This window comes from Microtus ochrogaster, chromosome 5, assembly GCF_000317375.1.
Source record: "Microtus ochrogaster isolate Prairie Vole_2 chromosome 5, MicOch1.0, whole genome shotgun sequence".
Lineage (NCBI taxonomy): Eukaryota > Metazoa > Chordata > Mammalia > Rodentia > Cricetidae > Microtus > Microtus ochrogaster.
The window spans coordinates 51,019,240-51,033,125 of NC_022012.1; the positions used below are offsets into that span (position 1 = coordinate 51,019,240).

At 51.6% G+C, this 13,886-nt stretch overlaps 1 protein-coding gene across 2 annotated transcripts; it reads right to left on the minus strand.

Moving 5' to 3' along the window:
* Window positions 1-5,665: 5,665 nt before the first annotated feature.
* On the minus strand, window positions 5,666-9,232 carry Odf3l1 (outer dense fiber of sperm tails 3 like 1). Of its 2 annotated transcripts, XM_005347403.2 has the most exons (5): window positions 8,880-9,232; window positions 8,662-8,790; window positions 7,756-7,866; window positions 6,952-7,065; window positions 5,666-6,265 (listed from the first exon to the last, which is right to left on the minus strand). In XM_005347403.2, the coding sequence occupies exons 2-5, from the start codon at window positions 8,780-8,782 to the stop codon at window positions 5,784-5,786; spliced, it is 828 nt and encodes a 275-aa protein (XP_005347460.1). In that variant the 5' UTR covers window positions 8,783-8,790; window positions 8,880-9,232; the 3' UTR covers window positions 5,666-5,783. The 2 variants fall into 2 exon arrangements, with proteins under 2 accessions (XP_005347460.1, XP_026635234.1); XM_026779433.1 differs by having other exon boundaries at window positions 8,662-9,232.
* Between the last annotated feature and the right edge of the window lie 4,654 nt (window positions 9,233-13,886).

Sequence of the window (13,886 nt, forward strand, 5' to 3'; positions counted from 1 at the left end):
TGACCTAGGCTCCTCCACACGCTCGCCTATTCTGCCCAGGAGAGAACAGCCTCTCCCACAGCCCCAAATGCCTCTGTCCTCCAAGAGGCTGGTGTGAATCACAGGAATTTACAGCCAGCCTAGAGTGGGATTTATGAGTCTGCCTGAAGCCCCAGCCGAGAGGAGGGGCTGCCTGTCAGCCCCCCATTGCCACTGATTGATGAGACTGTTTCCTGCCAAGAAAAACTCCCCTCTGTGGTAGGCAGTGAGGGAAAGACTCCCAGGACTAAGGGCTGGCTTTTACCTTGCACCTGCCCCAGGTCTGAGTGTGTCCACACTCACAGACCAGCTCCCCCAAACACCCCCAACCTCACACACTGTGTGCAAGCTACTAGGGCTAGAGTGAGGCACCCTCCAAGTCTTTCATTTTCTCACACTCAGACCCAAGCCTTGGAAGCTGCTCAGCTGAACCTGTTGAATCCAGAGCCAGATAAGACCGCTGGGAAGTCCAGAACATTCACGCACATACACACATACACACACACGCGCACACACACACACACACACACACACACACACACACGCACAATCATGAACAAAGGTCTAAAGAGGAATGGACCTTGCCCATTTACATAGTAGTATAATGGTAAGGCTGACCCTGGAGCCCAAAGCCTAGTCACAGCTGGTTGTCACACATCCACAGGGGCAACTTTTTGGCTCTAAATGAAGGCTTCTCCCCAGAGGCTAGAATGACTTGGGTTTAATCCTTGGGCATAACACTCTACCAATGTACGTTTTAACAACTATGACCTCTTCGTACCTACCTTCCTTATCAAGAAAATGGGGATCAAAATGAGCTCAACTATATGATTCTAGTAGACGCTGCAGATAAAACCCAGGACAGAGCACCTGAGGTCTCAAGGAATCCACTGCCTAGTTTGTAGGTGAAAGTCAGGGAATGGAGGCGGCTTCCTACTGGAGAAGGTTCCAGCCCAAGGGGGCTCCCTGGAAGATCCAGAGCTTCCTATGAAAGTGGAGCTGAGGTTGCCACCTCAACTAAGTTTCTGCTGTGGACAACCTGAGAGCAAGTCCTTTCCATTCCTGGCCATCAAGACAGCCAGGGAGGACCAATTTGGGAAGCAGCGAGACCCATCTCACGCAGTACCAAATTCTTACCACTTGGAGGCAGCAGGGAGCTGAACTGGAGCTCAGCCTCCTTCGTCTGTGGAGGCTGCAGTCTGGCTGCTGGCCAGTCCCTCTCCCAGGGCTGATGGGATCTCCAACTCCCTTCTGCCTCCAGCCAGCTTTTCAGAGAACCAGAACTGCGAGACCATCGCATCCAGATGTTTGATGCTCTCCACTACCTCTAGAAGGAGCCAGTTCTCCCTGCTTTCCAGATGCAGAAACTGATGAGCCAGACCAGTGAAGGGAGGACTTGACACAGACCTACAACCAAGTGTGCTGGAGCCAACTCCTCAACCCTCTTTCTTAGCTGCCATCTCTATAGGAGAGGCCATGTGAAGGAAGAGGTGCAGCCAGGCTGACCTGGCTGGAAGCCTCCATCTCACCTCCAGCCTTGTCACTGGACCACACCTCTACTCTCTCATCCTTTGCTTATGTCAGTGCTGGAAATGACAAGGGCTGTGTGTGAGGCTCCTGCTCTGCTTCTGGGCATGCTCCACAAGAGTGAGGCGTGTCTACCTTACTCACCTGGCACCTGCCATCGGGGTCTTCCTCCCTGCTTCCCCTCCACAGTCCTAGGCCAAGCCCTTCATCTCCTCCCCAGGAAGCCCTCCCTCTGCCCACCCCCACCCACCTAGGCTTTGAGAGAGAGCTGAAGGGAGCCCTTCTCCCCAGCACCCCACTGCTCTCCTCTCTGATGCCCACCCTTGTCTCCCAGCCCCCTCTCCTCAGCCCTGCCTCTCCCTCGTCCCGTCCCCCTCTCTTGCTGTCCTGCTGAGTCTCCACTTGCTGTGCACTGTAACTGTGTTTACAAGACAGCGATGACAGTTTTTTATTTCTCTCTTTTGTTTCTCTTCCTCCCCTGAAGGGAAACGTGCTTCCAATCTCCCAGGAAGAAATGAAGGCTCTAGATGAGAGGACACAAACAAAGGACACTGGGACCATGATGACACCCCACTCCCAAACGAGTCCCAAATACAAACAAGTGCATGACTGCACACATGCGTGCACACACACGTGCGCGCACACACACACACACACATACACGCTCCTCCCTCTGGCTGGAACCTCCAAGAGCAGCTGTGTTATTTCGGGGGTAATTGAAAATGTCAATCTTTATTCTAGAGTATAAACAGGGCAGAGGGACACGGGAATCAAGAAGGAGGGTATCTGTGGGGACCAGAGGAAGGGAGACCCAGTGGGAGAAGAGCAAGGCCAGATGGGAGGCTGCAGACACAGAGGGTGGAGGGGAACAGCAGGAAGTCCTCTCTCCAGCAGGGGCAGCTGGGACACGCACCTTCCCACCCGGAGGACTCAGGGAGATGGCTGACTCCTTTCCCCGGAGCACCTCAGCTCCTTCAGAGCACTGCCTTCCCACCCCAGCCCCCACTTGTGTGTGTGTGTGTGTGTGTGTGTGTGTGTGTGTGTGTGTGCACGTGCTCTGCCACCCTTTGTTTTCGGGGAGTTGGGGTGCAACTGAGAGCCAGCCCCAGGTGCATGAGATGAGGAGGTGCCACCAGGAGTGGGTAGTGTCTACTGTGGAGTCTAGGGGACATTCTTGCTTTCTCCCTGGGAGGACAGAACAAGGTATGCGTTTGGGGGAAGCCAGCATAGGGCTTTTCATTTCTCTGAGGGATACCTTAGCTGTGTACCTATAACTGAGGGATATATGTTTACAAGTGACTCATTCTGACCCTCTTTCCTCATTCTCTCCATCCTTCAGAACCCAAAATCCATTCCAACAGTCCCTTCTAGTTCTCATGTCCAACCCTCCTCATGACTGGTGAGTCTAGGGGCCCGGCCAATCTGTCTAGTGGAGAAAAAGTGAGACTCAGTCCCGGGATGAGCAAAACCTCTAATTCCACACCTACCTCTAATCCTGGTCACATACAAAATGAATTTGGAGACAGGCAACTCATTATTTATGTAGTCAGGGTTGTTTCTATGCCCTGAGACTCCATTTCATCTTTCCAGCAGTGGCCCTGCCTAGGCACCCCACCCATAAAGGTCTGTGCAGAGACTGACGTGAGGCTCACCTGACCTGATGACACGGGGGAGATCAGCGGCTGCCACCTGCCACCCCCATCCCCATCCAACACTTTCAGCCCAAGCATCACTAATTTTTGCAGCTGCTGTGATAAATGGCATTGTCGGCAAAATGATACCTTTCTAATCTGCTGCAAGACAGATGGGTCCCTGAGCAGGCTCTTTCTCTCTCTCTCTCTCTCTCTCTCTCTCTCTCTCTCTCTCTCTCTCTCTCTCTCTCTCTCTGGAGAACCTGCCCAGGCCAGCCTTGCCAAGGTATGGGGAGGATGGGACAGACGTGGACTCAGGTCTGGGAGAAAGAGACTTCAAGGTTCTGAGCCGGGTGTGAACCCAGGTGGATGCTACAAGCCTCTTTCCTAAACATTGCTGGGTCTCTTTTAATATTCCTACGATGATCTTGGCTCTTCGCCATCCTTGCCTAGCTCTATTCAATCCAGTTTTTCACTTCAGCCAAAATCTCAATGTTAGCCCAGGTGTAGTGGCACACACCTGAAATTCTAGCACTCAGAAACTAAAGCAGGAGGTTACAAGGTCAAGGCCAGCCTGGGCTGTTCTGCAAGATCTGTCCTTTACTTGAGACAGGGTTTTACTGTTTAGCTCTGACTGTCCTGGAACTCACTTGGTAGACCAGGCTGGCTTCGAACTCACAGGGATCAGCCTGCCTGACTTGAGGCAGACCCTTAGTGTTGACCCTGGCCTCCAGGTGCACACATATGTGTACCCGTACTCACATGTGTGCGCAAACATGTGAATACCTCACACACACAAAACAATGTTTTGTTTTGTTTTGTTTTTTTGGATTTTCGAGACAGGGTTTCTCTGTGGCTTTGGAGCCTGTCCTGGAACTAGCTCTGAAGACCACTCTGGTCTCGAACTCACAGAGATCCGCCTGCCTCTGCCTCCCAAGTGCTGGGATTAAAGGCATGTGCCACCACCGCCCGGCTAACAATGTTTTTAAAAATCCTGAATACTGAGGCTGGAGAGATGGCTCAGTGGTTAAGAGCACTGCCTGCTCTTCTAAGGGTTCAGAGTTCAATTCCCAGCAACCACATGGTGGCTCACAACCATCTGTAGTGAGGCCTGGTGCCCTCTTCTGGCCTTCAGGCATACATGCAGACAGAATATTGTATCCATAGTAATAAATAAATATTTAAAAAAAAATCCTGAATACTTCTTGATCTTACAAGGATGAATCATTTGGGAAGCCTGGTGGTACAGGCCTAGAACCCGCAGGTACTCTGAAGACTGATGCAGGATGATCCTGAGTTCAAGGCCTGCCTGGGCTGCAATGTAAGTTTAAAACTAGCCTGTTTTAAAACAAAGGAGGGAGCTGGGCATGATGGCACGCACCTTTAATCTCAGTCCTGAGTAGTAGTGGCTGGCAGATATCTGAGTTCAAGGCCAGACTGACCTACGTAGAAAGTTCTGGTATAGCCAGGATTACAAAGAGATACCCTGTCTCAATAAAATAAAATAAGAGGGGACAAGGCATCAGACCCTGGTCCCCTTCTGGCTGAGCCAGTGGGTAAGAATCAAGAGTCAAGGAATGGCAAATTCTTGCTTGGAAGGCCAACCTAGAGCAGGTGGAGCCAGGCCTGGCCCTGAGGACTGAGGCGGTGCTGCCCTCCGCTGGTCACGCTGATGTCCTCTGCTAGGCTGAACTGCTGAGATTGGGGATATAGCAAATGACTCTCCAAAGATAGCATGTGACACTCAGCCCTCCTCCCAGTAGCCTGCAGGCTGACCACAACCTCCAGCACTTCCCATGCTGGCCGGCTTTCTCTAACTGCCCGAGGTCCTCTGCAAGTACTATCTTCACTGGGTGTAAGTGTTGCCTACTAATCCCACACTTGGAAAGCTGAGGATGGTTTGGGCTACAAAACAAACATACAAACCACTGTGTCCTATCTAGCTAAAGCCCTCAGGGCTTAGGCAGAGCTCCTCGCTGGAGTTCCACTCAGCTTGCACCCTTGGGACACCCTGCATGCTGTCACTACTTCTGCCTGTCCCCAACAGTCTCTACACATCTATCTGACTTCTTCTCCAGGAGCCCGTCTTTCCCCATCCCAAATCAAGATGACCCCACCCATTTCTGCGCACTTCCTGGCTTCTCTGCTCCTGTCTTGAGGACTGACCCCTGTCAGGGACCAGAGACGTAGCAGTAGAACTTCATCCAGGGCTATCCTGGCACGACTTGGGAAGGAACTATGAGACCCAGAGAAGCACAGGGGAAAGCCACCGAGTTTGTCAGTGGCCACTCTAAGGTGGGCCTGCCCAGGTTCCCTGGAGATCACACAGCTGTTTCCCCTAGGGACTCACCAGCACTGAATCCCATGTATATAGGATACATGTACCAAGGATCCCCAGCCCCTCACCCAGAGCAGGACCCAGAGGAAGCCGCTGAGAATGTTTGCAAAACAAAGAAATGAATAAGCAAAAATATTTATCTAATGCTTCTGTGTGCTGGCCACTCAGCAGACACCAGCTCCGCTACAGGAATCCATGCTCATGTCACTCAATATGGTACTGAAAACATGGCATCCTTGAGGAGGAAGGGGCATGCACCAGCAGTGGACTCAGTCGAGAATGTCCACAATCAGTGGGCACAAGTGGGGCGAGTGTTTGATGCCCATGGTGAAGGCGGGTATGCGGGGCTTGTGCACAGTGACCGGCTGGACGTTGTGGGAGCCAGGGCCAGGCCGAAGTGTGTGGTCCAGTGGATAGGCAAAGCGCTTGGCCACACTATACACGGGGCTGCGGTTCTGGTAGACGGACGGCTCAGGTCGGGCATGCTTAGCAGGTCCAGGGCCTCCTGCTATATCCTCTTTGTAGAACCAATTCTTGCTTAAGGAACCCAGACTATAGCAGGGGGCAGCTGGTAAGACAGGGGTGTTGGGCCCCAGCGAGTGTGGCAGCTGGTACTTGTTGGAGGCTGGGTTGGGATCCATCACTCTATATGGACACCGGTAGCCAAACGTGTACTGGGGAGCCGTACGTTCGCCAGGGGGGCGAGTCTTCTCAAGGTTGTAGTGGCAGGGGGCTGGGGTGGTGCTTAGGCCTGGAAGGGAGGAAGATGGGGAGAACCTCACAGACCCTGATGCCAGATGCTGGGTCTCAGAGAAAGTTGAGTTCTTGCCCAGCCCTGGGGACATCAAAAAACAAAACAAAGAAACAAACAAAAAACAGCGCAGTAGCAGGGACATTAGGACTAAATGGCTCCGTGGGCAGCAAAAGGGAACCAAGATAGTCACAACGATGGTGACATTGTTGTCATAAAACAAAAGCCATCCTTGTCATTGTAGCAATGATTCCTTGGCAGTCCACATGATGGCATTGCCCCATGTCCCATGATAGCACCAGGAAATTCTCTTTAGGTCACTAAATCTGTGAGCTCATTAACATGACAATATTGCTATTCTGACATGGGCCCTGTGACATCATAACACAATGTCTATCATAACATTGGCTTCTATGCATGAAATTAGGGACACATATATAGTGAGGGGAGCATTATGATATTTGTGTCTTTTTTTTTTTAATAGAACCCTGACTGACCTGGAACAGCTTTCCAAGTGCCGAGATTACTAATGTGCCCCACCAGACTTAACTAAACACTGGTGATATGACAATGAGCAGATACCAGCATTCTCAGATACGGCCCCTGCTTTGCCCCTTCCCAGGTTCTAAGAACTGATGCCTCCCATACCGAGTTCTCCCACCGGCCCACTTTCCCGTCCATCTTACGTAGGTTGGAGATGCGCTCCTCCATGGGGACCTGAGGGCAGGTAGATATTCCAAAGCGAGTTGCTTTAGGATCCAAGAAATAGCAAGGCCCGGGGCTGCATATGTCTACAATCCCTGCGGGGGACAAGGAGGGGCCTGCCTGGCACAACTGCCACCCCACCAAGGGCTCCCTTCAGATTCCTCTGCCTCTTAGCTGTCTGTGTACTTTGATTTCCTCATCTGTAAAATGGGACCTTCTCTGCCTGACTGCCGGAGGCTGCTGACAGGACCAGATAAGAATAGGCAGACCACAGTGTGGTCAGTCTCCTACCACAGACATGTCCGGGTTGGTGCCAAGGGTAGTGACAACCACTGTAGCTACCGTGAGCATTGAGAAAGGGCTCAGTCCCAGCCAAGAAACCTCTCTGCCAAGGATGTGAATTGGGGAAGGAGAAGTAGGCACCCTAAACCTCAAGCCCCCAAACACATGATCGTATCCCCACCCAACCTCTCATCTCACTGTGGGCCTTGGCTGTCAGCCACCGGTCATCATCTTTGACTACTGCAAGCATCCCCAGCAGAATATGGGACACACACAGCCAAAGATCCCCAGGAAAAGAGAGACTTGCTCTGCCGGTGACAGTTCTAGGCCCCCACAGCTCCCTGGGGAGATCTACCTCTACCTTCATATGTGGGGGTCCACTTAGGAACTATCACTGTTTTCCTTCTGAGTCCTTCTTCACCAGCCCCAGCCTCCAGTGGCCTGTGACTGCATCTTGGACAGCAGCCCTGGCCCTTGAGGGACAGACAGTGGGGACCGCTCACGTTTCTCAGTGTGCCGCCTGTGCAGGCTGTAAGCTGGTTCCTGAAACATTGAGGTGTCGTGGGCTATGTAGCCGGTACAGGATGGCCGGAGGTACTTGGCAGGCCCTGGACCTGTGAGGACAGACGAGACAACCTTTGGCCTTGGCCCCCAGTGCTGTGCACCATGAGAACACAAGGGGCTTTGCTCTGGCTGATGGCACGCTGCCACAGAGCTGCGCATCGAGCTGGTTCCCCACAAGGAAGGTAGTATGCAGAGCTAAGATGCAATTTCCTGTGGTTCCGCAGCCTGTTACAGAAAGACAACAGTCACAGTTAATTGAGAACTTGGTCTATACTAAGATTCATGCTAACCATTTGATCCTGTTATTTCAGTTCAACCTCTAGACAACCTTATTAAAACAGACACTCCTGTCTTTCCCATCTTACAAATAACAATACTGATGTTTAAAAAAAAAAAAAAAAAAAAGCTATCCAGCTACAGCAACTGGTGATGTGAGATCAACAGAACCCAAACACTAATCACTGCTCCAAAACACTTCCCAAGTAATCATCGGTCAGTGAGAATTCGTATGCCTGGTGTCCATTGAAAGAAATCACTAAAGTAGGGCTAGTGAAGTAGCTGAGTGGTGGAGTTCTCACCTGTAATGTATGGGCCCCTGAGTTATAACCCTAGCACCTTGAAAAGCTCTCTAATCCTTTCCCCAAACCATGCTGTGCACCCCCACACTCCAACACTCTTCCCTGCCTCACAGAGCCAGAGAGTGGGCCTAGCCCTGAGGTGCAGGTTGATTTAAGGTCTTGAGGAGTGTTTATTGGGGCTCCGTAGGAGGCAGAGCTGGCAGTCTATGCCCTTGGCAGCAGCCTAGCAAAGGCCTAGCCTAGGCCATAGGGTAGGGCCACTCTCACCTTTGATTGTGGCCATGACAACAGGGGTCTGCTTTATTTCCTTCCATGAGGGCACCTCTTCTCTCTTCTCCGGGTGCTGTGCATAGAACACACAGTTCCTGGCCCCCTTGGGGAGTTTCATGGTGAAGGCTGGGAGGAAACATGAGCTATTACAAGCAGTGCCTGGAAGCCAGGAGCCAGGAGCCCTACCCAGGCCCCTCCGTCACTACCCAACCTACTTAAGAGATTCCAAAACGGCTGGGGGTTGTGGGGAAAGAAGCTTGGGCTCAGCAGCTGAAGCCACAGAGGTGTGGGGCCCAGTGACTGGAGTGGAGGATGACATCACATGGCGACAGAACTTGTGCTGTGAGGCCGGAGTGTTTATTTCCCCCGTTGCCGTGGTGCCCGAACTGTGGCATAGCAGTTCTGTGCTGAGAGCCCAGCTACAGGGAAATTCAGTTCCGTCGCCCACTCTTACATCCAACCAGGTTGAACGCCCTCAGCGTTCCCCAATAACCCTGGTCTGAGAAGGGGGCAGGGAGTGACACGGCCCTTGAGCCAGCTACTCACTACCAGTGGGTCTCTTATCATTGGAGACAGGAAGAGAAAGGGTGTGTAGGTCCTTGGTGAAGGGTTCCTGCTCACCCCCACAGCCCTCTGGGGCCTTCTACCCCCCCACCCCACCCCGTCCCTTTCACCTCTCTCTCCCAGACTTTGAAACAAGTCCTCTCTTCTATCAGTCTTCCCACTGAGGTGTGACTGTCTCACAGCCCCTTCCCAGACTTCTTTGCCAGAGCATGATATATTTAAACATCCTCACCTAGCTAAAGGAATACTTACCTAATGGTGACATTTCAGACACCGAGTGAAGGGCAAACAGAGAGCAATAAAGGGCTCACACTGATGTCCCTAGCAGCAGCTTCCCGTGCCTATGGTGGGGAGCACCTCTGAGGGAGTGTGTGAGAAAATACAGAGGGTTGGAGCCGCTATGCAGGCTCCACATAATAGAGGGATGAGCCCCGGGGCTAGGAAAACCCCAGAAACCTCTTCACCCCTAAGAGCTCAGGAGGAACCAGGGCTCCATCTTCCGTCCACCAATGGGATTCAATGTGAGCCAGGTTAAGAAAGGTCCTCATAGGAACGAAAGGACAGATAGTGGCCTTTAAATGGGGTCTGTCACCACTCCAGTGTGGACACTGAGACCACAACAGGGATCAAATGCAGATGGGCTTTCCTTTGGGTCTCCAGCTCACAAAAAACAACACGGAGACTTATTAATTATAAAAGCTCGGTTATAGCTTAGGCTTGTCCCACGAGCTCTTATAACTTAAACTAACCCATTTCTGTTCATCTACGTGGTGCCACATGACTTGTGGCTTTTATCTGTCCTCGTGCATGTCTCGCTCCCCCTCCCTCTGGCGGGCGATGGCCTTTCTTCCTCCCAGAGCTCTCTATCCCTGGAAGTCTCACCTAACTTCTTCCTGCCTAGCTAATGGCCATTTGGCTCTTTATTAAACCAATCACAATGACACATCCTCACACAGGGTAAAGGAATATTGCGCAACAATTAAGGACTTATCCAGAGTCCCCAACTTCATCAGTGGCAGGAATGGAACCAGGACGCAAAGTTCAGGAAGCTCTTCAGGTCACGGTCTCGCTGCTCACAGAGTTGCCACTGTGGTGATGACCTCGTGGCAGCCACCCAGCCTGGTCACCATCAGATAGCTGGGAATCAAGATTCCTAGGGACGGGAAGGCTCAGAGTAGAGAGGCTGGCTCCTGGCCAGAAGCAGCAGTGCCTTTTCTGGGAGACCACATCTCAATGCTACTGCTCACCTCACCCTGTGAGCACCCCACGCAGTCTGCTCCCCTGCCTGGTGGGATTCTCCACGTGCTTCCCTCCCAGGGGTCTCTTCTATTCCTGTCACATGTCCTTACACATAGCTTTCTTGAGGAAACGGATTCCCCCACCTTCAGCTGGCCTAGACTTTCTCTTCCGCCCTCTGTGCTCACTAACTCCCCACCTCTGATGGAGTCTGGGATCTCCTGAAGCAGGCACTTGGCCCACTCCAGCTGATAACCCTTCCACTCCCGGCCCCTCCTTGTATCTTAGAGTCCCCTCGTTGTCACGTGGGTTCCAGTGTCTCCACAGCTTCTCAGTGCCAGCTGTCCTTCACTTACAACCTGGGGGCCCTGCTTCATGACTGCCTCTGCCCTTCTAACTCCTGCCCTGACCCTGGTAACTGTGGCTCACCTAGGGCCCACTCCCCAATCAATACCTGGTCCTCCTCTTGTGCCAAGATCTCTGCCAACTCCCTCTCAGGCCCTGCTCCCAACAGTGTTCCTGGGTTTTCCATCACCTCCCTCTACCTCCCCTTGGACACCAGCCTTCCCATCTCCTACTCCCTAGCAGGCTCTAGGAGACACCTGACTCCTCCTCACCCTCAGGCCCTTCCTGCTTTCAGAGCTCTCAGCCGTGGATTTGGCAACCTCAATGAGCCCCACCTCTGGGCAGCTTGCTCCCCTGTCCCCAGACATTGTCCCAGCATGCCTTACTCCCCTCTGCATGAGTAGGGCTCCATTCATTTTCTACTCACTGGCACAAGCGAAAGCAGGCCATGAAGCCCTGCTGTACTGCCGCCCTCTCAGCCAGGCCGACCTTCTTCCACTTCCCAACAGAAGCATGGCTGCTTCTCCTCAGAGTTCCATGCGTCATCTGCCGCCTCTGACATCTAAGGTCCCTTCTGTCTGCTAAAAAACTGTGCTTCTGGAGACTGGACAGATGGCTCAGTGGTCAAGAACACCTGAAGTTCTTCCAGAGGACTGGGGTTCAGCTCCTAGAACCCACATCGGGTGACTCATAACTACAGTTCTAAGGACTCCGATACCCACTCCTGCCCTCTAGTGCCCTGCATGCATGTGGTATATGCACACACTCAAACACACACACACACACACACACACAATTAATAATTCTTTTTAAAAAATAAAAACCAACTCTGCCCTAGAACCCATTCATGTCTCTGTACCCACCTGCCCCTCTCTGCCTGTTCACAGACACATTTACTCAGAGGGTGTTTTCTCTTGCGGTGGCCAGTCTTGCCTCTCTTTCCTCCTTGACTCACTGGAAGCTGGCTTTAAGCCTAGTGCTCCACCCAAGCCAGGCTGGACTAGATGCCCACAGACCTGCAGGCAGCATCTTCTGATTTGGCCTCTTGGCAGCACTGGCCAACACAACTGACCACTCCCTGCATCCCGCAGAACCTCTCCCGGCTCCAGGACTTCCTCCTGGTTTTCCTTTTCTGGTTTTGGCTGTCTCTTTGCAGGCTTTCTTCTGGCTCTTCTTCCTCACCCTGACCTTTCTGTACTGGCAAACACTTATTAATCACGAAACAGAAAACAGTAAGTTTCCGTGGATGCAGTCTCATGGGCTCCCTTCCTCTCCCAGGTGATACATGTGAAGATAAGTCAGGGTGGGGGCGCTGGGCTTGTTGTGCTTGCATGAAGATCTGAGTTCAGACTCTAAGGATCCACATAGTCAGCTGTGCAGAGCAGTGTGCGCCTGATCCCAGCACTGGGGAGCAATGCCTGACCATTCAGTTCACCTAATCAGTGAGTTCCAGGTGCAGGGAGAGACGTTGCCTCAACAGAGGAGGCGGGGAGCAATCAAGAAAGACACCCGATGGTGGCTGGCCTCTGGCTTCCACACAGGTGTACGTACACGTAGATCTCACACAAAAGATTCTGTTATTCCATTATTCGGTTATTGTGTGTTGTCTGGGTGTGTGCATGCCACAGTGCATGCGTAGAGGTGAGAGGAGAACTTTGGGGAGTCAGTTTTCTCCTCCCACTGTGGGGTCCAGGGATTAAACTTGGGTTGTTAGAGAGCGCTTCTACCCACTAAACTATCCTGCCGGCCCCAGTTTGTTGGGGGGACGGTACAGCTCTCACCATGTAGTCTAGGATGTCCTGGAACTTGCTATGTAGACCAAGCTGGCCTCAAGCTCACAGAGATTACTTGCCTCTGCCTTCCCAGTGCTGGGTCAAAAGGCATAAAACACCACACCTCATTCCCCAATTTTTAAAATAAAAACCCAAACAAAGGCAAACAAAACAAAGGCCCACCAAGGGAGCTGCTGGTGCCTCCTGGTAGGCTGACACAAGGAGGCCACAGCATCACTCTGACTGTGCTCCACAAAGATACAGAATCTGAATCAAACAAAAGAATACGAGACAAGTCAAGATTCATCCACAAGAAAGCTAGCCTGGAGTCACAAAAAAGGGAAAAAAAAAGAAAGAAGAAAGAAAAGCCAGTATCACAAAAAATAAAGAAATCCTGAAGAACTGTGCCAGACTTATAAAAATTCCAAAAGTCACACAGCTCAATGCAACACAGAAGGCGGGGCTTGCTTTTGATGCAAAGGATGTCGTTACGAAAATTGATCAAAGCAGAAATAAGTCTATGGTTTATTTCAAAGTGTAGCCATGTTTATTTCCTGACTGAGCACTTCACTCCTAAAAGGGAAGGTCTTTGCTCCTGGAAAACACATACGGACTTGTTTTAAGGGAAAGTACTAAATGTCATGGCGCCTGCTTTTAGTCCAACGCTCAGGAGGCAGAGACAGGCAGGTCTCTGTGATTTTGACCAGTCTGGTGTACACTATTGTGGAGAGTAGACCAGCGCAGATTGATGGAGTTCTGGAATAATCAGGGCTGCATAGAGACCCTGTCTCAAAACAAATGAAAGTGTGGTAAAATATTAACACCTAGGAAATCTAGGTGAAGAGTATGCGAGAAGTATTTGTAATAATTTTGCCACTTCTATGTACGTCTAAAACTGTGTGCAATAACAAATCAATAGAGAGTAAAATGTTATCAGGCTCCGTGAGTAAAGCACTTTCCATGGGATCTTCGGAGCCCGCACAAACCCAGGCTTAGTAGCATGTGTTTGCAATCCTCGAGCTCCTATGAGATGGAGGGCCAAGGCAGGAGAGTTCCGGGAAGTTGAGGGCCAACTACCCTGACATACACAGCAGCAGACAATAAGAGGTTCTGCCCGAACAAGGGGGAAGGCAAGAACTGACACCAGAGGTGTGACACATACACACACACCACATACACACACATGAGACAGAGAAAGAACTGGCACTAGAGAAGAGGAGAAAGAGAAGAGAGGAAAGGAGGGGAGGGAAGGGAAGTGGAGGGGAGGGGAGAGTAAAGGGGAGGGGAGGGGAAAAGAGAGGGGAG

Bases quoted from the DNA above. Each gene is read 5' to 3' on its own strand.
- Odf3l1 (XM_005347403.2), bottom strand. From the start codon at position 8,782: ATGAAACTCCCCAAGGGGGCCAGGAACTGTGTGTTCTATGCACAGCAC. The intron at 7,867-8,661 runs GTGAGAGTGGCC...CTGTCCTCACAG, and splicing joins TGTCATGGCCACAATCAAAG to GTCCAGGGCCTGCCAAGTAC. The intron at 6,266-6,951 runs GTAAGATGGACG...CCTCCCTTCCAG, and splicing joins GGAGCGCATCTCCAACCTAC to GCCTAAGCACCACCCCAGCC.